Genomic DNA, 27,926 nt, shown 5'->3' with positions numbered 1-27,926 from the left:
TAATTTGCATTGCGACTTGGCGTATCTTCTAAGCGATTGGGAGATGTTGTCGATCGAGAGTGCGACAAAGTTGGTCCATGATCGGTCTGCTGGGTGTTCCCCAGATATTGGATCTAAACACTGAAGGAGGTTTACATAGTCAATTGTGTTGATAGGTAGCAAGAGTCGTAGCTTTATAATTTTCTCTCTGAAGTAGTTCGCAAGATTGTTCACTGATGGGGTGTCTATGTTGTTAGAAGTAACTGGCATGGTATTTAGTAGTTTGTTTACGAGCTGGAAGAGTTTATGTGTATCCTTGTAGTCTGGTCCGATTTTAGTTTTATAGTATGATCTTTTAGTTTGTCTAATGGTGTATTTGTATTTTCTTTGTAGTTGTTTCCAGTCGTTGAGTGCGGAATCATCTTTTTTCTTATTCCATGCTCGTTCTAATCTTCTGACTTGTGTTTTTAATTCTTTCAGTTCATTATTAAACCATGTTATTGAGTTCTTTCTGTGTGAGGTTCTGGTTTGAAGTGGTGCTATGTTATCTAATATGATTCTGCATCTATTGTCCCATTCAAGGAGAAATTGGGGTGACTCTGTTGGTGTTGTCCATTCATTGTTGTAGAATTGTTGCCAAAATGTTAGCGGGTCTATTTTACCTCTCGTGGTGTAGGTTCGTTGTTCTTGGTTATGTTGTGAATCCTTTGTTCGCCAGTGAAGGGAGAGGTTTGCTTTGAAGTGATCAGACCATGGTATGGCTGTCCATTTTGTATCTGTTAGTGCGAGATTAAGTTCTGATGAGAATTTGTATGTGATGATGTCCAGTGTTTGGCCTTTAATGTGGGCAGGTTCCATATTTGGCCAGTGAAGGTCCCATAATTGGAGGAAGTCTTTGCATTCACATACGCTTGTTAGGTTAGTATCCTGAAGGTGAAGGTTGATGTCTCCTGCTATAAGAAGGTTTTGCTTAGTCTGGTGGATTCTCTCCCTGTGGAGCAGGCCTCCAAGCTTTGCCAGTTGGCCAGTAAGCAGATGGAGTGTCAGCATTATTTGACCAGAGGTGCTTACAACACTTTGATATTACATCCAGACTTTCTAGAATGGGTGTAGGGATGTGCAGGCACTTATGGCTGTGTGTCTCTGACCTAGAACAGGCTGAGGAGAGGTTGGCAGATGTGCCCTGCCGAGAGGAGAAAAAGTTGTTTGGAGAAAAAGTGAAAGAGGTTCCTGACTTCATTAAAAAGCACACTGACAGTATCCACACTCTCTCTCTCGGCAACCTCCACCTACATCTTATTTAACAAGAAGATTTTGGCTGGGCAGAGGTACAGGTCCTACTACTTTCAAAGACGTAGGTACCTGCCTTCTGCTCAGTCTACTAAGGTAATTCAGGGCCCCCATCCCAGGCCTCACCAGCCTCTTCACCAGAAATCCCTGCCGACTGCCCAGTCAAAATAGGGCACAGGCTTTTGACTGGCACAAGCAGAGCATAGCCATTCAAGAGTGTCCGTTCCAGACGGCCTACCAGTCAGAGGGAGGATCACTTTTTACCACTACAGATAGCCCCTTTTAACCTCTGACCAGTGAGTACTTCAAATGGTCTGTCACAGATATGCTCTAAATTGGCATCAGCAATCTCCAAATTGCCCACCGAGTCTTAGTTCAGCTCTCAAGCAAATACAGGAAATCTCCGCCCTTCTGCACGCCTGAGCGGTTGAACCTGTGCTACCAGGGGAGGAGGGGCAGGAATTTTATTCCAGGTACTTTCTTGTGATCAAGAAAATGGGGGAGGGGGGGGAGGGGATTCAGGCCCATCTTAGACCGAAGGACCCTGAACAAATTTCTGGTGACAGAAAAGTTCAGTGCACCCTACTTCCTCTCATTCAGGAAAATGATTGGCTATGCTTTCTGGACTTAAAGGATGCCTATACCCACATTTTGATACTTCCCAGTTCACAGGATGTATCTCAGATTTCAAGTGGGGAAATGCCACTTCTAGTATCACGTCCTGCCATTTGGCCTAGCATCTGCCCCCAGAACTTTTACCAAATGCCTGTTGTTAGTCATAGCATATCTATGCAGACTGGGAGTGTATGTGTTTCCCTAACTGATCGATTGGCTGGTGAAGAACACAGCTCAGGAGGGGACAATCGAGTCAATGCGGTTGACTATTCAGGTGCTATAGTTACTGGAGTTTGTAATAAATTATCGCAAGTTGCATCACAATCCAGTACGACAATTGGAGTACATAGGAGTCCTGCTAGACACAGTGCAGACTCGAGCCTTCCTTTCTCTAGCGAGAGCGGATACCTTGGTAGCGCTTGCCTCGCAAGTCCACAGCAGCCAACAGGTTTCAGCTCGGCAAATGTTGAGACTGATGGGCCACATGGCCTCCACAGGGCATGTCACTCCCATGGCATGGCTCCATTTGAGAGTGGCCAGTGGACTTGAGTCTCCCAGTGGTCTCAAGCCACGAGGAACCTAATGGATTCATTCACATCCCACCAGAGTTGGGTCTTGCCTTTCTCTGGTGGACGATCGGGTCTAATTTGACTCTGGGACTTCCATTCCAAATTCCACAGCATCAAAAGGTGTTGACCTCTGTTAAGGAGCTCATTTGGATGGGCTTCACATTGAAAGTGAGTGGTCCACTCAGGAGGTACATCTTCAAATCAGTCTTTTCGAGCTATGGGTCATTTGGAATGCTCTAAAGGCTTTCAGAGATCAACTCCAAAACCATGTTATCCAAATTCAGACAGACAACCAGGTTGCGATGTTTTATGTCAACAAGCAGGGGGTTACAGGATCCTACCCCTTGTATCATGAAGTAGTGGGTATGTGGCAATGGGCTCTCCTTCATGGGATGAACCTCCTTGCCGTTTACCTTCCTGGCAAGAACAACTGCCTAGCAGACAGACTGAGCAGGATATTGCAACCGCATGAGAGGTCTCTCAACATGGGTGTAGTCCACAAGAACATCTGAGAGTGGGACACCCACTTGGATCTTTTCACCACTCACCTCAACAACAAAGTCCCTCATTTCTGTTCCAGGCTTGGGTCATATGGCAGACTAGCGTCTGATGCCTTTCTCCTGCATTGGGGGAGAGGATTTCTATATGTGTATCCTCCCATACCTCTCATGGAGAAGTCCTTGCTGAAATTCAGATAAGGACAGGGCAGTATGATTCTGATCACTCCTTATTGGCCACGGCAGATATGGATCCCTCTTCTTCTGGAATTGTTTTCAGAAGATCCGTGGTGATAGGATTTTTTTCCGTCTCTCATCATGCAGAACGAGGGTTCCCTTCTGCATCCCAACTTCCAGTCTCTGGCCCTCACGGCTTGGGTGTTGAGAATGTAAAACTCGAATCCTCAGATTGCCTGAGGGTGTCTCCCATATCTTACTGGCTTCCAGAAAGGATTCCACTAAGAGGTGTTATTCTTTTAGATGGAGGTTTGCCATCTGGTGTGAAGACAACGCCTTAAATCCTTTCTCTTGCCCTGCACAAAAACTGCTTGAATACCTCCTACACCTCTCTGAGTCTGGCTTGAAAACTAACTTTGTAAGGGTTCATCTTAGTGCAATTGGCTCTTATCATCAGCGTGTAGGTAGTGAGTCCATCTCTGTGCAGCTCTTAGTTGTTCGCTTCATGAGCGGTTTGTTGTTGACACATCTGCCTACCAAACCTCCAGTTGTGTCATGGGATCTCAACATAGTCCTCACCAGCTGATGAAAGCTCCTTTTGACCTGGAATGTTGTGTTTCTGGTGACAGTCACAGTGAGCTCCAAGTCCTGGTAGCTCACCCACCATACATTAAGTTCCATCACAACAGAGTAGTCGTCTACAGGCACCCCAAATTCCTTTCTAGGGTTGTGTCAGAGTTCCATCTTAACCAGTCAATTGGTGAAAGTGTACTACATACTTTAGACTGCAAATGAGCCTTAGCTTTCTATCTGGAGCAGACTTAAGCCCATAGACAGTCCATCCAGCTTTTTGTTTCTTTTGTTCCCAACAGGTTGGGGATGGCCGTCGGCAAATGCACACTTTCAAGTTGGATAGCAGTCTGCATCTCTTTTGCTTATGCCCAGGCTGGGCTGACTCTTGATGGTCATGTCACGACTCATAATGTTAGAGCCTTGATTGCATTAGTTGCCCACTTGAGATCAGCCTCCATAGAGGAGATTTGAAAGGCTGCAATGTGATCTGCAGTCCACACATTCACATCTTACTACTTTTTGGATCAGGACACCCGACGGTATAGTTAGGTCGGACAGGCAGTTCTGCAGAATTTGTTTGGTGTCTAGAATCCAACTCCACCCTCCTAGGCCCTGTTTTGTTCCATTCCAGGCTGCACCTACACCTAGTATGTAAATAGTTTTAGTTAGATTGAAGCTTTAGTCTCAACATTTTGAGACTCTATTATCCTAGCTTTCTTGTTTTCAGTGAGCCTGGTAGCTAGGGATTCCCGCATGTGGGAATAACACGACCTGCTTGTCCTGGGAGAAAGCAAAGATACTTACCTGTAGCTCACATACCCTCCCACCTCTCATAGCAGGTGAGAGGGTATGTGAGGGTTTTCTCACATACCATTCCACCTCCCCTAGGAGTTGTTTTCAGTTGTATACTCTTTATGCTTTTCACCTGACTGAGGGACCTGTGCTTAACATCATGTGGGATGGCACCAGTGCATACGTGGTGGGACACTGCTAGAACTTTCTTTAGTGCTAGCGATTTAGCGTCCACACCGAAACTCCGTCGGATGTGAGAATAAGCGGCCTGCTGTTCTCAGAGAACACCAGCTACAGGTAAGTATCTTTGCTATTTAGATCGGTCCCTGGTAGAGCTAGATGATGCCTTTGAAAATAAATAAATCTGGCATGTTCATCGCAAATGCAGTGGAGGAGTCTTCTAATGAATGGCTGGTTTGACCTTTGACTTTTTCTTGTTGGTCACTGGTTGCACATCATCAGAAGATCTAAAAAAATGAGGGGAAAAGAGGTACAAGAAAGTGTAGTAATAAGTATAAATGATCCCAAATTACTTCCAGGATCAAGCTTATTTGGACTGGGAGAATTGAAATTTTGCAAAATAAACTATTTTGTACTGTGTATTCTAAATGTATTATTGCACTTCAGCAACGCGTACATCAGCCTCTGACCTGTAAAATCATAAGTGGCCTTAGGTGACTTCTGCATTTCAGAGCAGCACAGTCTTGGAATATTATCCCCATAGTGCAGTCTGTCCATGGTCACAAGAACTTGGACACAAACATCGAAGTCCTGGATGGATTACTGGTGACATGCTCTCATGAGTGACTTCTCAAGTGTAATGGCAGCCTTTAAGAGATGAATTTTCTGTCCTGTTTATTTACTACTGTCCCATAACTATCCCAACCTCCATCTTAATTTTTTTTTTTTTTTGGTTGGGAGAATGGGAACAGGTGTGAAGTTTGGCTTAGTAACTTCCTTCAAATCCTTCTTAGTCTTTCATTTCAATCTAAACCTGCCCAATCCCAGCTACCTCCAGCTGGCATTTTCATCATAAGCCTCCTTAGTTTATGTTCTGCCTTTTTATTGGGTGTGAATGGCATGCAGCTTAAACCAGAGTATAGAAGATCACTATGAGAAGACTTAAAACTCTTGAACCAAAATCTTCTTTAATGCAGTAATCAAACAAGGTAAAATAACTTACAGTTCAGATGTGCCGGGCAAAGAGTTTTTGCCTTGTGAACTGGGAGCCTGTTTTCCACCAACTCTCTCTCCAAGCAAGTGAGAAGCTGGGAGTAATTCAACAACATATGAGTAGAGATGCTGTTTATGCTTTTACACTGGTGAAATCTTGATAGTCTCACACTGTAAAATACAGCATAGGCAGTTTCAGTTCACAGAGAAGAATGCTGCAAGCTAACTCTTACAGTCTTCCTAGAGAGAAAGGGGGAAGGGGGCAACTAGCCCAGCATACACAGAGAACAAGGCAAGCCAATAGAAAGAGTCCCAAGAGACACAGGGAGCTGGACATGTGCTCTGGAAGAGCCCATTAGAGAACTACAAGATTGCAGGGATTTGTAGTTCAAGAGCACAACCTTAATTAAAGGTACAGGCAATGTAATCTTTTACAGAAAAAGCTTAACATGTTCATAAACAACAAACAGCCAACCTCCATGCAAATGGGGAAAGAACAGTTTAGTTTCTTCTACTCTAGCAAGCTGGTGCAAATTGAAGATTTCCCTCTTTATAGTAAGTACATATTATAGCCATTTTTCACCTTTTTCCTTACAAAGTCTTATTTGTTATGTTTTAGTTTACTTAAAGAAAAAAATCACCAAAGTCAGGTTTCATCCTTGCCTGAAGTGTGACATAAAGATCTGAATTTTGACACATTCCAAGTATCTGCTGTGCCTGGTCTGAATTGTGTTGAAGAGTCAAAGAACAAGGAGTGGAAACTGGATCAGGCACTTCAAAAACAGACTCAGGACTCCAAAATTAAATTATTATTAGCATTTGTATAGCGCTACCAGACGCACGCAGCGCTGAACACCTGATACAAAGAGACAGTCCCTGCTCAAAAGAGCTTACAATCTAAATAATACAGACAGACAAGACAGTTACGGGTGAGGGAATAATGGGAGCTAACAAGCAGCAGTGAAAAGGTGGGTTCTCAGCATAGATTTGAAAACAGGTAGAGATGGAGCTAGACGTATAGGTCCAGGAAGTCTATTCCAGGCATAAGGTGCCACGAGAGAAAGGGAGCGAAGCCTGGAGTTAGCAATGGAGGAGAAGGGGGACGACAAGAGAGATTTGTCCAGTGAGCGGAGTTCATGGGGAGGAATGTAGGGAGAGATGAGAGTGGAGAGGTAATGGGGGGCTGCAGAGTGGATGCATTTAAAGATCAGTACGAGAAGTTTTAATTGAATGCGGAAGCGGACAGGGAGCCAGTGAAGTGACTTGAGGAGTGGGCTAGTGTGGGTATAACGATTCTGGCGGAAAATAAGTCATGCCGCGGAATTTTGGACATTGGAGAGGAGAGAGATGGCTGAGCGGAAGACTAGTCAGAAGTAAATTGCAATAGTCCAAGCGAGAGGTGACAAGGGTGTGGATAAGGGTTCTGGCAGTGTATTCAGAAAGGAAGGGGCGAAATTTGCTAATATTGTAGATAAAGAAACGACAGGTTTTGGTGATCTGTTGAATATGTGCAGAGAAGGAGAGAGAGGAATCAAAGATGACTCCAAAGTTACGAGCCAAGGAGACAGGGAGGATGTGAGAGTCATTAACAGAGATAGAGAAAGGGGGAAGAGGGGAGGTGGGTTTAGGGGGAAAAACGAGAACTTCAGTTTTGGACATGTTGAGCTTTAGATGGCGTTGAGACATCCAAGCAGCCATGTTGGACAAGCAGGCTGAGATTTGTCCTGGATCGAGGTTGAGATTTCAGGGGTGGAGATGTAGATCTGAGAGTCATCAGAGTAAAGATGGTATTGAAAGCCATGGGATGAAATCAGGGTATCAAGGGAAGAGGTATAGATGGAGAATAGGAGGGGTCCAAGGACAGAACCCTGAGGCACACCAACAGAAAGCGGGATGGAAGTTGAAGAGGATCAACTAGAGTGAACACTGAAAGAACGAAGTGAGAGGTAAGAGGAGAACCAGGAAAGAACAGGGCCCTGGAATCCAAGCGAGGACAGCGTATCCAGAAGTATAGTGTGGTCAACAGTGTTGAAAGCAGCAGATAGGTCAAGAAGGATAAGGATAGAAATTATAGGTGTTTTATTTGTTGACTCATTTTGGAGTCCTGAATCTGTTTTTGAAGTGCCTGATCCAGTTCCCACTCCTTGTTGTTTGACTTTGTTCACTCATGGGACTTTTGTGTTCTTTCCACTTTTTGTAGTTTTTTTACACTGCTCCTGTTCAAGAGTACCACAAGCATTGTGCTCAAATTATCGACTAGAGCAAAAAATTATTCTGAAGAAGGGAAGAAGCATATCTGTGCAGTCATCTATTATCTGTGTGCATATGAGTTCCTCTCCCCCTTCCTCGGGGGCAATATTATTTGTACACATAGCAGTACATCAGCTCTGTATGGTCCAATACATGCACTAAGATCTTCCACAAGGCCTGTGTTTTTCATCAGTCACACACACAGCTGCCATACTAACTGTGGTACACAGTTCATGTGCACTGTTTTTAATGTTTTTGAAACCTTCTCCAGGAGTCCTCTTCTGCTATTGTGGCAAGGGATCTGGCTTAGCTGTGTGCCTCTCGTTTATGTGAGGCCATTTGTTTCAAATTAGCTGATGCATCCTGTATGGGAGACACTCCCTCTTTGGAGACATGGTCAAAAGATCCTTTTAATTTATAAAAGATCATTGCTGCAGTCTGCAGCATCTCTCAGTGGTCCCACTCTTCTGGTTTGTTGAGTAGACTTCTATATTTAAATTAGTACTGCAAAGAATTCTACCAGTGCAAGACATTCTGCTATCAAAAATTGCTGCCACAAAATCAACATCCTGCTCCTCAGACCTGCTGAAAGAGAGGGGGCTTAACATAAGCAATTGGACACCTACTCCACCAAAGTAAATAGCCTTTTGAGTATTTATTTATTTAAAAAATGTATACTCCACCTAAACCTAAGTGGTTTACAATAAAACGTAAGTTTAAAAAAAACCACATTCACCCACAGGTTATACATCTTATGCATCATTACAAGATTTGTTACACAAAAACCCACAAATTAACCTCCTTCAAAGGAAGGCTTCCACAAAAAGCACTGTTTTTAATAATTTCTTAAATTGTACTCTATCTCTGCATAAACGCAATTGTCTTGATAACCTGTTCCAACTCAATGGACCAGCCACCGAGAAAGCTGATGCATGTCCGGTGCTTCAATATTAAGCTGCATTGTGGTCTCTGAGTGCAAGGTCCGTTTGGAACAATATACCTGCAAAGCCTTCACATAATACCGTGGTACACTCCTATAAAGAGTTTGATGGACAATAGACAAGATCTTGGTTTGGATCCAACATTTCACCAGTAGCCAATAAAGCTGCTTCAACACTGGAGTTATATGTTCAAACTTAGGTGACCCTACAATTAATCATGCAGCATTTTGCATCATTTGTAATGCTTTCAACTGTACATTTGCAATCCCCAAATACAGAGCTGCTCAATACCAAACCCTGAACAACACTCCTAAAATCACTCATAGCAACCTGCACCACCCTAACTGTCTGCACCTTCATGGACAACTTTTCACCAAAACCCAGTGTGTTTTTTCTAGTGAAAAAGGTGCCGGTACTCAAATGCCAGGCCACCCGTCAGGGGTGGGATAATTACTGAGGGACCCACCCCACAATAGCCAGGCCCCCTGCAACCAGTCACAGAATGTATGACAAGGCAGAATTGGTGAGTACAGCCTGAGCTCTTTCATTAAAACTTGGGGACCATGGGTCAATTTTAGCAAACAATGGAAAGGGTGCCGGTACTCAGTACCCCCAAGTACCCTTTCAAATAAAGCCCTGCCAAAACCTGAAGTCTGGGTATGTGCCTGATCCATAGCACCCAGTTTGCTGAGCCACTACTTAATTTGACTTATATAACTTTCTAAAACTTTATAGTAATTCCATGCAGACCATGGGATAAGTGATGTAGTTAGGGGAAGGCGTTGTGAAAGTGCTCATAGTGAGATAAGTTGAGGGGTAGGATGTGTGCTTCTGTGATCTTTAACTTGTAATACGCATCAGGAAAGACCTTAAAGTCAACATGGTTGGATATGGAAGAGGTTGAGGAATATTAAGGTGACTGCACTCTGGTTGCAAACATAGGTGAGCAGATTACAGATTTAGTTCTTTATTCTGCTTAGAGGAGTTCCTAGTTCTCTTACTGACCTCAAAATAGTTTTTACCCAATCTGTCCTCACCAATGTTTGTGATGCTCCCTTGTGTGTGTTTACAGTGGCCGAACACAGAAACAGCTGGTGGACTATGTTCGGGACAGTGGAATGAGGAAAACTCCCTATGAAAGGTAAAGAGGTGGTTTTCTTTTCCTTTTGCAGAGGTAAGGGAACCATAAGTTGTCTTATTTGGAAGTATTTTACTTTTTGTATGAGATATTAGGTGTCTGCTTTTTGTATGCATATGTGTTAAAATGCTTTCTTATTATTCACAGCTTCAGAACATATTTAGTAATGGGTTCTTAGTTATATTGAATGGCTCAAGAAAATTAGCACAGGGATATACAGATGCTTTTCCTCTAAGACCTTGGTTCAGATTTAGCACAGGCCAGTGTTGTTCAAACGTAGCTGGCATTAGAATGCAATTTCTAAGCCCATCCCCAACTTTCAGTTTACCATCAATTGGCACCATTCTTGGCAGTCTCAGTAGTACTGTTACTAGTGATTCCATATCATAGGGGAGAGGCTAAACCAGTCCTGGTTTGCTCCACTGCATGTATAAATACATACTTTACTTTTCTGTAAGAAAATCATGCCTTGGACCAGCCCATTGTCTGAGGTAGTGTTGAACGCTGGCATGAGGGAGAATGAAATTTAATTCCAGGTCAGTCTTCTGTTACAAACTTGGCTAGGGAAACTGTGGAGGTAGCACACATTAATCATGGTTGAGGGAGGAAGGAATACCAAAGTTTTAAGTCCCATGATTGCAGAGTTCTTGGGGATACACTGAGTCACACATCTTAATTTACAAAAGCTTTGCCCTCAACCTACACCAAAGTAATCCTGCGCAAACAAATATGCTTTAAGTTGCATCTTGAGTACACTCTGTTCCTTCACTGTCCATAACCGCAAAGCTATTTTATTACATGTTACCGGGCCTATCGGACAACGCCGTCTCTGTAGCTTGGTTAACAAAGGCACCCTAAGTTGTTGTGTGTGCTCTGATCTCAGAACTCTGTAATGATTGAGCTTATATAAGGGAGATATGAGAGCAAGAGTAAAACTCCGGCATATGCAAATGAACACTTATGGTATCCAATAAAAAGGCTGATTCTGACACTAAGCAGCTGAAAGAAGTAGGAGGGCCAAGAGAAACTAGACTTCTATCTCTGCACATGCCATAGGATAAAATCAGGAGAGGTTCAGAATGCCAGTACTGGCATAAAATTAAGAAAGCATCAGCAGACGGCAAAGATCATAGAAGCCTGGAGACTATTCTCTTGACCTTAGAGGTAGACCCTGCACAGCAAGGAGAGATGCATTAAAACTGCCCCACTGTAGAATGAAGGAAGCTTTTCAGTTCTAGTGTGGTAAATCCAGTTTTTTTTAATGAGCAGTAAAATGTACATCAGTTGGGGTCAATGTTAAGCAATTTATGTGGCTATAATAAGCAATAAATAAATAAAAATTATGCTATATGCTTCTGAAATTGTATCAACTAAATTTGTGTCTGAATGCAAAGTATTATTGTTTAGTTTAGTGCTATTTAGTATTATGAGAAGGTGGAATAAAAATATAAAGTTAAGAAGTTCCATTCACTCCAGTCTGCTCTGGTTACATCTCTGTGAAGACATGAGTTCCAAATAGCGTTTAGGTCTGGAACTTGTCTTCTCCATGGCTAGGGCTGGACAGTGTTTGGATATCAGAGGTAGTATAAGTTTTAAGCTACTAATAGTCATCTGCTTTATTCTTGGTCCGGCAGCTTTCCTTCAGCTTCTTTGGGCTTCCAACTTAAATGGAACCTGCCTCTAATTGAACAGTGGGCCACGGGCCTTCATTTGGGTTTTATTTCTATTTTCATGACCTTCTGTAGGCCAGCGATTACAGTGATAGTCATGCAGTAAGATCCATAGTCTGCAGTTCCTTCAGAAAGTGGTACATATACTACTACTACAAATCATTTCTATCGCGCTACCAGTCGTGCGCAGAGCTTCACAATTGAACATGAAGAAAAGACAGTCCCTGCTCAAAAGAGCTTACAATCTAAATCAGGACAGACAGACAGGACAAATAAGGGATAAGGGTAGGACAGACAGATAGGACACATAGGGAAAAGGGACTATTGAAGAGAGGAAGACAAGATAAAGGTTACGAGCAGGTGACAAGTTAGGAATTAAAAGCAGCATCAAACAGGTAGGCCTTTAGCCCGGATTTGAAGGCGGCCAGGGATGGAGCTAGATGTAATGGCTCAGGAAGTCTATTCCAGGCATAGGGTGCAGTGGGATAAAGGGAACGGAGTCTGGAGTTAGCGATGGAGGAGAAAGGTGCAATTAGGAGAGATTTGCCTAGTGAACAGAGTTCCTGGGAAGGAGTGTAGGGAGAGTTGAGGGTGGAGAGGTAGTGAGGGGCAGCAGAGTGAATGCACTTATAGGTTAATAAGAGGAGCTTGAACTGTATACGGAAACGGATAGGGAGCCAGTGAAGTGACTTCAGAAGAGGGCTGATATGGGCATAGCGACTTTGGCGAAATATTAATCGTGCAGCAGAATTTTGAACAGATTGAAGAGGAGAGAGATGGCTGAGTGGAAGACCTGTGAGAAGCAAGTTGCAGTAGTCCAAGCGAGAGGTGATGAGAGTGTGGATGAGGGTTCTGGTAGCGTGCTCAGAAAGGAGAGGGCGAATTTTGGCGATATTATAGAGGAAGAAATGACAGGTTTTAGCAATCTGTTGAATATATGCAGAGAAGGAGAGGGAGGAGTCGAAGATGACCCCAAGGTTACGAGCAGATGAGACAGGAAGAATGAGCGTGTTGTCGACAGAAATAGAGAGTGTGGGAAGGGGAGAGGTAAGTTTAGGTGGGAAGATAAGGAGCTCAGTTTTGGACATATTGAACTTCAGGTGGCAGTGAGACATCCAGGCAGCAATGTCAGACAGGCAGACAGATATCTTGGCCTGGATTTCTGCCGAGATTTCTGGTGTGGAGAGATAGATCTGGGAGTCATCAGCGTAAAGGTGATATTGAAAACTGTGGGCTGAGATCAGAGCACCAAGGGAGGAAGTATAGGTTTAGAAAAGGAGAGGACCTAGGACAGATCCTTGAGGTACACCCACTGAGAGCGGGATAGAGGAAGAGGAGGATCCACCAGAGTATACACTAAAAGTACGCTGAGAGAGATAAGAAGAAAACCAGGAAAGAGCAGAGTTCTGAAATCCAAGTGAGGACAGCGTGCCAAGGAGTAGGCTGTGATCAACAGTGTAAAAAGCAGCAGAAAGATCAAGAAGGATGAGGATAGAGTAGAACCCTTTGGATTTAGCCAGGAATAGATCATTGGAGACTTTAGCAAGTGCTGTTTCAGTTAAATGAAGGGGGCGAAAGCCAGATTGGAATGGATCAAGAATAGCTTGAGAAGAAAGAAAGTCGAGGCAGCAACGGTGGACAAGCACGTTCTAGTATCTTGGATAAGAAAGTGAGGAGGGAGATGTATGTATCCTAGTTCAGGCTAGTCAGGATCACTATTGGGCACTGACTCAGACTTCTCATTTTCCTGCCCAAAGCTGTGTCAACACTGCCTCTCAACCACTTGATTCTCATCCAGCCTGAGAAGCAGAAGCTGAGCCTGGGGATTGAATTCAGGTTTTCTGGATGGCATTAGACAGCACTGTTGATGGGCCACCAGGGGAAGTAATTTTTTTTAACAGAAACATGGCCATAGTGCATAGTGGAAATATAACAATTTACAACACACTTGCGGTAATTTTATAAGGCGGCCCCATTGGTGCATATATTGTGCCTATTTTGTAAAGGCCAAAGTTCGGACAAAACAGCAGGTAAATAACAAAATGTACACTATCAAAAACCACCTGAACAATCAGTATTGTAACTTATTTAATGTAGATGGACCTTCATAAGAGATCTTCTCCACTCATTCAAAGAGAGGATAATCATAGGTCCTTTAGAATATAAGAACATAAGAGTAGTCATACTTGGTCAGACCAATGGTCCATCTACCCAGTATCCTGTTTTCCAAACAGTGGCCAAGCAAGTTGCTTCTCCATGTCTGTCTCAATTGCAGACTATGGACATTTCCTCCAGGAACTTGTCCTAACCTTTTTTAAACCCAGATATGCTAACCACCATTACCACATCCTCTGGCAAAGAGTTCCAGAGCTTAACTATTTGTTGAGTGAAAAAATACTTTCTCCTATTTGTTTTAAAAGTACTTCCATGTAACTTCTTCGAGTGTCCCCCTAGTCTTTGTAGTTTTGGAACGAGTAAAAAATCGATTTACTTCTACTCGTTCAACATCACTCAAGATTTTGTAGACATCAATCATATCTCCCCTAATCCGTCTCTTTTCCAAGCTGAAGAGTCCTAGCCTTTCCTCATAAAAGAAGAGTTGTTTCCCCTTTATCATTTTGGTTGCGCTTCTTTGAACCTTTTTTAATTCCTCTATATCTTTATGAGATACGGCGACCAGAACTGAACAAAATACTCAAGGTGCGGATGCACCATACAGCGCTACAAAACCATTATAATATTTTTGGTCTTATTCACCATCCCTTTTCTAATAATTCCTAGCATCCTGTTTGCTTTTTTGGCTGCCACTGCACACTGAGCAGAAGATTTTGACGCATTATCTACAATGACATCTAGATCTTTTGCTTGAGCGCTGATCCCCAAGGTGAACCCTACAATCAGGTAGCTATGATTTGGATTATTTTTTCCAATGTGCATCACCTTGCATTTGTCCACAATAAATTTCATCTTCCATTTGGATGCCCAGTCTTCCAGTTTCCTAAGGTCTTCCTGCAATATTTCACAGTCGCACGTGTTTTAACAACCTTGAATAGTTTTGTATCATCTGCAAATGTAATCACCTCACTTGTCGTTCCGATTTCCATATCATTTGTAAATGAGTAGAGGAGTGGCCTAGTGGTTAGAGCACCAGTCTTGACACCCAGAGATGGTTGGTTCAAATTCCACTGCTGCTTCTTGTGATCTTGGTCAAGTTACTTAACTGTCCATTGCCTCAAGTACAGAATTAGATTGTGAGCCCTCCAGGGACAGGGAGTGTAACTCACCTTTAGCTACTACTGAAAAAGGTGTGAACAAAATCCAAATAAATAGCACCAGTCTGAGTACAGATCCCTGAGGCACTCCACTGTTCACCCTCCTCCATTGAGAGAAATAACCGTTTAACCCTACCCTCTGTTTTCTGTCCATTAACCAATTCCTAATCCACACCAGAACCTTGCCTCCTATCCCATGACTCTTTAATATTCTCAGGAGTCTCTCATGAGGAACTCTATCGAAAGCTTTCTGAAAATCTAGATACACTACATCAACTGGTTCACCTTTATCCACATGTTTATTCATGCCTTCAAAGAAATGAAGCAAATTGATGAGGCAAGACTTCCCTTGGCTGAACCCATTCTGACTCTGTCCCATTAAACCATATTTGTCTACGTGTTCTGTAATTTTATTCTTTATAATAGTTTCCACAATTTTGCCTGGCACCGACGTCAGGCTTACTGATCTATAATTTCCCAGATCACCCCTAGAACCCTTTTAAAAAATCAGTGTCACATTGGCCACCCTCCTTTCTTCAGGTACTATGGATGATTTTAATGACAGGTTACATATTACTAACAACAGATCAGCAATTTCATGCTTGAGTTCTTTGAATACCCTTGAATGTATGCCATCTGGTCCAGGTGAGTTACTACTCTTTAATTTGTAAATTTGGTTCAATATATCTTCCAGGTTCATCGAGATTTCTTTCAGTTCCTCTGCATCATCACCCTTGAAAACCATTTCTGGTATAGGCAGATCTCTTACATCTTCTTCCGTAAAGACAAAAGCAAAGAATTCATTCAGTTTCTCTGCTGTGGCCTTGTCCTCCCTGAGTGCCCCTTTTGCTCCTTCATGATATAATGGTTCCACAGATTCCCTCGCTGGCTTTCTGCTTCTGGTGTACCTGAAAAAGTTGTTACTGTGAGTTTTAGCTTCTGTGGCAGTTTCTCTTCATATTCTCTTTTAGTCTTCTTTATTAGTGCTTTACATCAGACTTGCCAGTGCTTATGTTGCTTCTTATTTTCTTCATTTGGGTCTTTTTTCCATTCTTTGAAGAACAATCTTTTGGCTGTAATGACCTCTTTTACTTCACCTTTTAACCATGCTGGCTGACGTTTTCTCTTCTTTACACCTTTGCAAATACGCGGAGTGCATCTGGACTGGGCTTCCAAGGTGGTATTTTTGAATAACATCCATGCCTGATTTAGTGTCCTAACCTTAGCAGCCAGTCCTTTTAGTTTCTTTTTAAACATTTTCCTCATTTTATTATAGTCGTCCTTTCGAAAGTTAAATGCAGCTACAGTAGATTTCCTTTCTGTCCCGGTAGACGGTAGTACAGCCCTACAATAATACTCCTTACCTTCATGCATGGAATTTCTATCCATATTGATTACACACTGCTTATCTGTGTCATGTGGAATGTTTATTTTATTTGACTCAATTCCCTCTTTAATATATAGCGCAACCCCCCCCCCCCTCTTCCAATTTGATCCTCTCTATCATTGCAAAACAATTTGTACCCTGTTAACACAGTGTCCCATTGATTGTCCTCTTTTCACCAAGTCTCTGGGTAACAGTTGGATATTCTTCCCCCCCTCCCCCAAACACACACAAACATGTTTTTAGGCTGCTTTTTTTCTATCTTGTATTCTTGTATCAATTAATATACAGTGTGAAAACAGTGGGAAAAACCACCACTTAGTGTGGAGACACCGTGACTTCTTGGTCTGCTTATGGAAGGCGCTATTTATTGCACAGTAGCAGAAAATGACGACAGGTAAAGACCTTCATGGTTCATCCAGTCTGCACAACAAGGTGGCATTGGATTGCTCTGCTTCAGGGTCAATCACTGAAAAAAAGAAACAAACTTTAAAATATATATTTTTAAAGATTTAATCTAGCTCTGGTCCAAATGCTTGATCTATATTGTTTATATCAATAAAAAATGGTAGCCTGGCCTAAATACAAACTTTCAAACAGTTCAGCCAATCATGATATATCATTGGATAGCTGCCCCAGTCAGTTTGGACACTTGGAGATGCCTAAAACCTGGGTGACTCAGAGGGAAATTGGCACCTCAAGGTACTTTCTTTTTTAAAATTATTATTATTAAAAACACAATCGAGGGGGCCATTAAGCCCAAGGCTAGCGAGCATGGAGAGGCAGTCGAAGACACAAAACGTGGAATGTCCGCATACTAGATAGAGGTCCAATTGCAATCATTGGCTGAGCTATCTTCTGCTCAAAAAGCAGTTTTAAAAAGGATTGAGTTTCATATTGACAGTGAAGCAAACTTTTAAATTGCGTCTTACATTGGAGAGATTTTTTTCATAAGTTTTTAGCTTAGACTATTGTTGCATCTCATCCAACGGTAATGGATCAATCCTTGGTGGTTCCAAAATCTCGATGGATTTCTTTAGGGTGTATGGATCCCTATTGTTTATGATTGTGGTCAGAACCCCTCTCAAACTTACCTTTTTCCTGGGGGTCAGCTTCTTAGCTGGCTTCTGTTTCTTTTGTCTGTCCTTTCTGAGCTAGCTCTCTCTCTCTATGCTGGCAGCTTCCAGCAACATGACTCTAATTGTTTCTCTATACTGCAGCTGTGGGTGTGGACTGAGTTAGCTCTACCTCTCTCTGGGTGTACTGGCTTCAAGTGCTTCACGGTGCTGCATTGGTGTGGGTTGGGCCTCTCTGGGTTTCAGTGTGCTGTATGCCTGGGTCTAGGGAGTGTGACATCATCTGGGAGGGCCTTGATAAGGAAGTGGTGTTCTTTCCTTCAGGGCCTTTGCAACGTTTGCTTGAGGTAGGGTAGTGCAGTGTGCACTTTTGACTTTGTGTCTAGTTTCCCTGCTTGCTTTTGCTAAAGGTCCAGGTAAGTGTTAGTGCAGTGTGCACTTTGATTCGTGTTTAGCTTCCCTGCTTGTTTCCTTGTGGCTCCCCTGCTCCCCTGTTAGTTTCTGTTACTAGCACTTCTGTAGGTTTAGTGCTTGGTTAGTTTAGTGCTGTGGGGCACAGCTGTAGCTTGGTGTTTAGGAAGCACCTTTGCTAGTTTTTGTGTTTTTTCTTCCTTGTTTTTCCCTTGTGGCTCCCTGGTATCCCTTTTAGTGCTAGGAGCACTTCTGGTTGTTTGGTGCATGGGAGCACCTTAGTTAGTTTAGAGGTGTAGAGCACTGCTTGTAGCTTGGTGCTTAGTAGCACCTGTGTTAGCTTTGTGTTTAGTTCCCTGCTCTGTTAGTTTAGGGCTTAGGAAGTCCCTTTGTTGAGCAGGGCTTAGGAGATCCTGTTAGTTTAGGGCTTAGGAAGTCCCTTTGTTGAGCAGGGCTTAGGAGATCCTGTTAGTTTAGGGCTTAGGAAGTCCCTTTGTTGTGCAGGGCTTAGGAGCACCCCTGGTAGGATAGGGCTTAGGTTTGTCAGTTTAAGATTTAGGAGCACTTCAGTTAGTTGAGTACCTGGAGCACTCCTGCTTCAGCTTGTTCTAGTCCTGGTCCCTGTGTCATCCGGTATCCAGTAAGTCCTGCCGGCCACTCGAACCCAGGGGCTCAACCCTTGGGGGGCAGTGGCTAAGTGCAGGTGAAGCTGTACGGACCAGTCCAGTGTGCTCCAGTCCAGTGTTCCAGTCCTGTGTTCTCCAGTCCGGGAGATTCCAGTCCAGTGTTCCAGTCCTGTGTCCTCCAGTCCGTGTGTTCCGGCTCGCTGGGCGGTGCCTGCAGTTCCTGCCGGTACCGGTGTGCTTGCCCAGCGTTGGTTGGTGGGTTTTGCCTGCTGCTGTTGCTCCTCGTCAGCAGCCCAAGGGCTCATGTTTGCTTCAGAGCCCGGCCCTGCGGGCTCTGAACCTGAGAACCTGACACCTATGTTGCTATCTTTAAAGATATGATACTTTGAGATTTAAAAGCCAAAAGCAATCTCATGCTTTTTGAATGCACAAATTTAATTTGAATATTGATCACCAGATAGCCCTTAAACAACTTGGTAGTCAAGTCTAATTTGGTGATTTGTCAAGCTGACAAGGGCCATCATGCAGAGAGAAGAATATTTTACAGAAGCAAGCTGTCTACTTTCAGATATGAATTTTTATGAAGTTTTACAAAAGGACTCCACTGATTTGAGTACAAGAGTCAAAGAAAGTGTTTCAGTCATATGATACAGTTGATTACCAAGAAGGAATGTTTTTTTTTAATGAGAATATCCACATACACCTTATTGTTCTTCCAAAGATACATAAGAACCTTTTTTTTTAAATTTATTTTTAAATTAAAACCTCAAGCAATGAAAGTGAAATATTTTATTAAAGACACATCACATATGTTGATTCTTCAGGACATTCTTAACATTAATGATCAGACATTGTTTGTAATATTGGATGTTAGGTTTTTATATTCTTCTACTCCTCAATGTGAAGAATATAGGATTATTCAAGTTACTTTGCTGCTGATTCCCTTCATGAATTGCAACTATTGTGAATTTCTATTGTGCCTTTCTGAACTAGTTCTCTTTCAGAATTATTATTTTGAGGGCCAATTTTACCATCAGAAATGTGGTGTGGCCATGGGGACTACTTTTGTGCCATCCATAGCCACACTATATACTGCGAATTTTGAAGAATGTTTCATGTATAAAGCACCTACATATGGTTTTATTCAATGAGCTTTGGATGATATCTTCCTCCCCTACCTCCCCAGTGGAAGAGAATATTGTTACACTTAATCTACACTTTATTATACAGTATAATCAAGAGAGTATAGATTTGTTTTTGCGGGGGGGGGGGGGGCTTTGAATGAATAAATCATTTGGAAGATTGGCTACTACATTATATTGGAAAAGTTTGGAATGAAATAATTTTTTGAAATTTTTTAGTTTTTATCCATTACAACTTAAATCCAGTCTACCAGTTGAGCAGTATCTGAGATTGAGGCATGTTTGAACCACATTTACTGAATATAAGGTTCAAGCAGCACTTCTGACTAATAGATACCTAGCAAGGGGATACAATTCTATTTTGAAAGCAGCATATAAATGGGATAAATATGCATATAGAGACTGGCTACTTCAGTTGCAACAAAGAGACAGTAGATAGCATAATTTGTGCTTTACCTTATATGGCAGTGTCAGGCCTCTCAAAGCGAAAACTGGATTCGTGAGCCCTTGGAGGCAGTGGCAGGCAACACCCCCCCCCCCCCCCAACCAGCACTGGGCTAAACACCAACAAGACAGGGACTGCAGATATAGATAAGCAAAGCAGGAACACACCAGACTAGAACACTCGGACTGGAACACAGGACTGGAAGAAGACTTCACCTGCACTTGACCGCAGTTCCCTAGGGGTTGAGCCCCTAGGTGCAGGCAGCCGGCAGGACTTACAGGATACAGGAACTCACACAGGGGATAAGACTCCAAAGCAAGCTTGACTAACAGGGACCAGGAATCAGAACTGAAGGTACTTCCTCGGGTAACAGGGTACAACAACAAGCTTGCACAAACAGGGACTGAGGGAAAAGGCAGCGGGAAACTAGAAACATAAAATAAGGCAGAACACAAAGCTAGGCTACCACCACAACCTAATACCTGAGCATTAACAGAAGGCTGAACACAAGGCAGCCACAAAACCCACAGAGAAACACTAGAGAGAGACAGGCTCACCACAGATTACTGCAACCGGAGAGAACTATCCCAGGTGCAGTAGGGTGAGAGCTAATTACACACACACTGGCAGCAGCCAGCACAATGAGACAGAGCAAGAACTACAAGTAAAAGGAATATAACAAACACCACTGACCAAACAGACACACTGAAGCAGAAGGCAGAAATGCCCACAGACAGAATCAAGCAGAAGTGTAACAGCACACCGACTGACCTATAGCGATGCAAAGGCCAACTTAGGAAGTTCCAATTTGGTAATAAAGGCACTACAGGTGAGGTCACCAGCAGGGTGGGGCTTAGCAACAGAACAGCAGAGCATGGCTTGGCTGGAACAGGATCCCAGAATGAACTAGACTGGACTGGAACGGATTTCAGGATTTGCACACAGGTTTCAGGATGTACACACAGACATAGCTTGGCTGGAGGAACCCCAAAGCAAGTCCAACATGGAATATAGTCACAATCGTGACAGTACCTCCCCCTCAAGGTCACCCCGGTCTCCACGGGGTTTTTGGGTTTCCAGGCATAGCTATGGTGAAACCTACTGATGGGTTTCAAAACATGAGCCTGGAGAATAGGACTGGACTCAGCATCTTGACTGGCACTGGAACTCGCACTGGACTCAGCATCTTGGCTGGATCTGGAACTTGGACTGGACTCAGTGTCTGGGCTTGAACTGGCACTCGGAGTGGACTCAGCATCTGGGCTGGAACTGGAACTCGGCTTGGACTCAGCATCTTGGCTGGACCTAGAACTTGGAGTAGACTCAGCATCTTGGCTGGAACTGGAACTTGGAGTGGACTCAGCATCTTGGCTGGCTCTGGAACTCGTACTGGACTCAACATCTTGGCTGGATCTGGAACTCGTACTGGACTCAGCGTGTAGGCTGGAACTGGCACTCGGAGTGGACTCAGCATCTGGTCTGGTACTAGAACTTGGAGTGGACTCAGCATCTTGGCTAGAACTGGAACTCGGCATGGACTCAGCATCTTGGCCGGAACTGGAACTCAGCGTGGACTCAACATCTTGGCTGGAACTGGAACTTGGCTTGGACTCAGCATCTTGGCTGGCTCTGGAACTCGTACTGGACTCAACATCTTGGCCAGAACTGGAACTCAGAGTGGACTCAGCATCTTGGCTGGAACTGGAACTTGGCTTGGACTCAGCATCTTGGCTGGCTCTGGAACTCGTACTGGACTCAGCGACTAGGCTGGAACTGGCACTCAGAGTGGACTCAGCATCTTGGCTGGAACTGGAACTCGGACTGGACTCAGCATCTTGGCTGGATCTGGAACTCGTACTGGACTCAGCGTCTAGGCTGGAACTGGCACTCGGAGTGGACTCAGCATCTGGTCTGGTACTAGAACTTGGAGTGGACTCAGCATCTTGGCTAGAACTGGAACTCGGCATGGACTCAGCATCTTGGCTGGAACTGGAACTCGGCTTGGACTCAACATCTTGGCCGGAACTGGAACTCAGCGTGGACTCAGCATCTTGGCTGGAACTGGAACTTGGCTTGGACTCAGCATCTTGGCTGGCTCTGGAACTCGTACTGGACTCAACATCTTGGCCAGAACTGGAACTCAGCGTGGACTCAGCATGTGGGCTGGAACTGGAACTCGGCTTGGACTCAACATATTGGCCAGAACTGGAACTCGGACTGGACTCAGCATGTGGGCTGGAACTGGAACTCGGCTTGGACTCAACATATTGGCCAGAACTGGAACTCGGACTGGACTCAGCATCTTGGCTGGATCTGGAACTCGGACTGGACTCAGCGTCTAGGCTGGAACTGGCACTCGGAGTGGACTCAGCATCTGGGCTGGTACTAGAATTTGGAGTGGACTCAGCATCTTGGCTGGAGCTGGAACTCAGCGTGGACTCAGCATCTTGGCTGGAACTGGAACTCAGCAGAGGCTCGGCTAGAAATGCCACTTGGACAGGAATCGGAGGCTTGGCCAGAAGCGCCGCTCGGACTGGAATCGGAGGCTTGGCCAGAAGCGCCGCTCGGACTGGAATTGGAGGCTCAGCCAGAAGCGCCCCTCAGGCTGGACTGCAGGTAAGCCTGGAGCTTGGGATTCTCAAGACGCTTTCTTTCAGCGGCAGCTTCTGGAGAATTCCGCAGGGCTGGACAGGAAACAAGTAGGCGGTGGTATTCGCAGAGCGGGGTAGAAGGGTGAAAAGAAGAAACTGGGTTTTAAGTGATCCTAAGCTCCCGGACAAGCTTTCTCTCTGCTGCCACTTCAGGAAGTCTCTTCAAAGCTGGATCAGACAAAAGTGTTCCACGATACTTAAAAAAGTGTCGTGAAAGGATCAAAAGCCATAATTAAACTGGAACCGAACTTCACACTGGAAACAGGAGCTTAACCCGGGTGGTGACCCGGATTGCCAACAGGGGCAAAAGTCCTAGGCTGGAAGCCCAGCTGGTAGGATGATCTTGCCGAGCTCATGGCCTTTTGCATTCTGTCAGGCCTCTCAAGGGAAAACTGGATTCGTGAGCCCTTCGGCAGGCAAACCTCCCCCCCAACCAGCACTGGGCCAACACCAACAAGTCACGGACTGCAGATATAGATAAGCAAAGCAGGAACACACCAGACTAGAACACTCGGACTGGAACACAGGACTGGATCAAGACTTCACCTGCACTTGACCACCGTTCCCTAGGGGTTGAGCCCCTAGGTGCGGGCAGCCGGCAGGACTTACAGGATACAGGAACTGACACAGGGAATAGGACTCCAAAGCAAGCTTGACTAAAAGAGACCAGGAATCAGGACTCAGAACTGAGGGTACTTCCTTAGGTAACAGGGTACAACAACAAGCTTGCACAAACAGGGACTGAGGGAAAAGGCAGAGGGAAACTAGAGACATAAAATAAGACAGACAAGGCAGAACACAAAGCTAGGCTACCACCACAACCTAATACCTGAGCATTAACAGAAGGCTGAACACAAGGCAGCCACAAAACCCACAGAGAAACACTAGAGAGAGACAGGCTCACCACAGAGTACTGCAACCGGAGAGAACTATCCCAGGTGTAGTAGGGTGAGAGCTAATTACAGACACACTGGCAGCAGCCAGCACAAAGAGACAGAGCAAGAACTACTAGTAAAAGGAATATAACATACACCACTGACCAAACAAACACACTGAAGCAGAAGGCAGAAATGCCCACAGACAGAATCAAGCAGAAGTGTAACAGCACACCGACTGACCTATAGCAATGCAAAGGCCAACTTAGGAAGTTCCAGGTGGTAATAAAGGCACTACAGGTGAGGTCACCAGCAGGGTGGGGCTTAGCAACAGAACAGCAGAGCACAGCTTGGCTGGGATCCCGGAATTGGCTAGACTGGACTGGAACGGATTTCAGGATTTGCACACAGGTTTCAGGATGTACACACAGACGTAGCTTGGCTGGAGGAACCCCAAAAGTGGTTAAGATCCTGCGAAAACACTGGCCTGTTGTTTCTAGCTATAATGTTCTGATTGAATTCCCTGTTGCATATTGAAGTTGGAATATTGATGAGTGGCTTGCCCCAGCAATTGACTTGTCTCCTCATGAAATCACTCCAGGTCATTTTAGACGTAGCTAGTGCACTTGGTGCAGTATGACAGCTGAAGGTTGTGAATTCCTTCTACTGGATATAAGATCTCAGCTAAATGGGCTACTACATACAACTCTACTTAATGTGATTTATGTCATTCTATGTCCATGTTTGAAATTATATATTGGATTTATCAAATGAGCAGCGAGACTTAGATTGAATAAATATCACTCCTGATTTGAATATAGGTTCTTTGATATTAACTTTAGATTCTCATTGGCATGGAACAGTGCATCAAATGATCCGAAATTCTGTAAAGAATGATAGATAATTCACTGCTGAGAGAAGATTGAAATTAACTATCATGAACAGAATTGGATTTATACTTTTAATTCATTATATCCCTCAGGTTTAAATGACAAACATGAATGGCTCCCGGTACTTTGAGCAACACTCTGTATAAGACTTTTGATTGTGGCTGCTTTTCAATGATGTTCCATGATTGGCTGAGTGCTTAAGCCTGGCTGCCTTTCTTTATTGATATAAATGACTATAGACAGTTTGGATCAAAGTTAAGAGTTACAAATAATAATAATAATTTTTTTTAATATCTGAAGTTTGCTCCTTTTTTCAGTGATTTGGCCCTGAAGCAGAGTAATCCAGTGCTTGAAATACTATCGTGTCAGCACTACTGTTCAATGAATAGCACTTTACAAATGTAGATTGAGAAGTCGTGGTATTTCCACGTTAAGATATGTAGAATTTTTTTCACTGTTTTTTATATCATATATTAATTGATCCAAGATAGAGAAAAGCCAGTCTAAAATTTTTTGGGGGAGGGAATAATGAATCCTTACTTGGAAAGGGCCTATTATTACAATTGACATTCTCCCTTTGGTAAGTGGTGAAGATCTCCATTATGATGGTCTATCTACATTCAATAAGTTATAATATTAGAAGTTCAGATGTTTTTTGAGAGTCTCATTTATTTTATAGAGGCAACATATGTGCTTTTGTGTCTTATAATTACCCAGTGGAAAGCAGGCACACACATTTACATCTGCTCTGAGGTCAGTATAATTGTGTGCATTTATGTGTCAGTAATAGGTACATAGGTGTGTTATTTTATAACATGTGCATAAGTGTCAAACCTACTTCCACTCCATCTGATCTCTGCCTTTAGGAATGCTAATGTGTATTATATCATGTAAAACTAGGTGCTGTTTATGGGCCTACATTTTATGAACATACAACCCCAGTCAATTTTATAAGAGACTACAGGCAATTTTATAACCTAGGTGCCCACACCTACATGTGTGTTATGTGCTGGTATTCTATACAGTTGTGAGTATATGTGTGTATTATTTTAAAATGTCGCCTAAGCTCTGTTCTGTACCAACTCATGTTAACTTGCATAGCATGTTAAGCGCAAAGTGTCATACACAGGGTTGGAGCATGGGTGGGATAGGTGTAAGCAGGAGCCTAATGTAACTTACAGAATACTTTGTTCCACATGTCTCTGCTGTGCTTAGGCCCTCACTCTTTGGCTGCCATGAGTGTGAGCACCTGAATGTTAGGTGTATATATAGCAGGTTACGCTAGTATTCCATAACAGAATCTAGGTGCCTAGGTTTCTTTACAGCAGTATTTCTCAAGTCCAGTCCTGGAGTATACCTTGCCAGTCAGGTTTTCAGGATATCCACAATGAATATGCATGAACTTGATATGCATACACTGCCTCCATTATATGCAAATCTTTTGTGCATATTCATTGTGGACATCCTGAAAACTTGATCGGCCAGGGGTACACCAGGACTGGACTTGGGATACACTGCTTTATAGAATAGGCTCCTACTGTGCGTGCTCAGGACACCTAAATGGAGGTGCCCAGTTCAAGAATTGTCCCATGAAATTCTGTTGTACATACTCCAGTTCCTTATAAAATTATCTCCATAATATATTAAGACAAAATAGGTGACTTGAGGAACAAGATCAAATGACAAAGCCATGGGCAAGAGAAGTGGGCAAGTGAACATAAGGAGAATCTGCCTGGTGCTTGTGCTTTAATTTCTGTTGTTCACATATTTATGGAGCAAAACACAACTGCAGAAGGCAGTGTTATCCATAACATGGCAGAAAATCAACAGTGTGGTTGTAGAATGTATCGAGATCACCAGCTGCAATAGGGATTCGTAGATACGTGGTGAAGGAAGTAGGCTTTGAGTGGATTTTTATTTTGCTTCATTTTCAACATGGTCACTTAGGTTGGAAAATGAATGTATTGATCCTGCCTTGTGTGCTCCATTAGTATTATGCCGTTTAAAATCTTACAAAGGAAGTCCAAACTATTTTTTTATTCATACAGACCCTGTACGAATAAAGAAACTGTTTGGACTTCCAGTGTCTGCTTTTTGTTTTTTCTTCTGTCGCTGCTAGACACCCAGCGCCTCTTTGTAAAATCTTACTTCTTCCTCCAGAATGTCATGCCTATTTTATATGTAAAAATATTGGCTTTCACTCTTGAGTCCTATTATACTAACCTTTTTATCTTGTTCTCCCCTGTGTGTTCAAGGTAGCTTAGAGACACTGTACATAAAGCATTAGCAGACATCTTCTCCCCTTGTGTGGGTTCTGATTATGAGGTGCTCTGGATTTTGTTCCTGATTCCTCACAGCATGCTCTCTGTTCCGCAGGAGGCACAGCAAAGCTCGAGTCCCTACTCACACTTTGAGCACAGACGTGCCAAAACAGGTTAGTCCTGCGGCACTTTAAGCATCACGGTCAGTAAATTGATTTCAGCTTGTCTTTCTGGGAGCAAAGGTGATCCTGTCATTCTGTTTGTTCACCTTCATTTTTATTGCTTAATCAGGGAGACTCTCCAAATTATTTTGCTTGTGTGTGCACACTTTCCTCATCTTACTAATAAATATCATTTTAATTTATTTATATAAGAAATCTTGGCTAACAAAGGAGTTCTTTTAATGCTTCCATTTTTGGTATTCTTTATAAGCTGGGCATATGTGTTGGCGCAGCTTATCTCATTTACATTCATTCCAGTGTAGGCCATGTCTTCATTAGAACTGGTTATTAGCCCTGGCATGCATAATTTCTTCTTTATTATGGACACCGTTGTATTGATAAAATGCCTGGTCTACTTACTATGCATTGTACTCAAGTTACTGTACATGGCATCTCCTTGCTCATGCTTTAATGCCACCAACAAGGTATGTTATAATAAATGTTTCTTACAGAATTAAAGATGCTTCAGCTACTTAAAAATTATACTTCTACTTATCATATTTCCTATCTCTCTTTTTCACAAAAATCACTAGACTATACAGCTTTTTGACTGGTAATGTATAGTTTGGATCACTGAGTTTTAAAGGAGATGCTGAGCACTGAAATATTGCATTGTATTGTTTAAAAGGTGTGCTGGAGAAAACCATATGTTGTGACTTTGCTCATATGGGTGCACAGGATTTAGCTCATTATGAAATGCGTTTATCCTTTTTTTTTTCTTCCCCTTCCTCAGAGTCTCTCGTTCACTGAGGGCTTAAGAGTTCCTTGGTCCCCCTCCTCAGCTGTATCCTTCCAGTCAGTCCACACCTCTTCCATGACTACTGCCAGCCCATCTGTCCTTACAGACAGCAATTCTTCCTTGGACCCTCGAGTGCCTGTGGCAAGAAGTCAGACTGGTGTTAGCAGTATCCCAGCAGCATCAACAACAGCAGCAGCAGCAGCAGAGGAGGCTGGAAAGAAACAGACGGAGCAGTCTGGATCAATCAATCTTCAGTCATTCCAAGGTGT

General features: G+C 43.4%; 1 protein-coding gene across 3 annotated transcripts in view; it reads left to right on the top strand.

Moving 5' to 3' along the window:
• The window catches only part of FARP2 (FERM, ARH/RhoGEF and pleckstrin domain protein 2), a 750,352-nt gene that overhangs the window by 431,349 nt on the left and 291,077 nt on the right, over positions 1-27,926 (top strand). For all 3 annotated transcript variants that reach the window (XM_030215608.1, XM_030215609.1, XM_030215606.1), the window contains exons 11-13: positions 9,929-9,997; positions 26,813-26,870; positions 27,652-27,922. In XM_030215608.1, coding sequence (XP_030071468.1) covers positions 9,929-9,997; positions 26,813-26,870; positions 27,652-27,922 — 398 coding nt within the window. The remainder of the gene's footprint in view (positions 1-9,928; positions 9,998-26,812; positions 26,871-27,651; positions 27,923-27,926) is intronic.

The sequence above is a fragment of the Microcaecilia unicolor genome, chromosome 10 (genome assembly GCF_901765095.1).
Source record: "Microcaecilia unicolor chromosome 10, aMicUni1.1, whole genome shotgun sequence".
NCBI lineage: Eukaryota > Metazoa > Chordata > Amphibia > Gymnophiona > Siphonopidae > Microcaecilia > Microcaecilia unicolor.
This window is presented reverse-complemented; position numbering and strand designations above follow the sequence as displayed.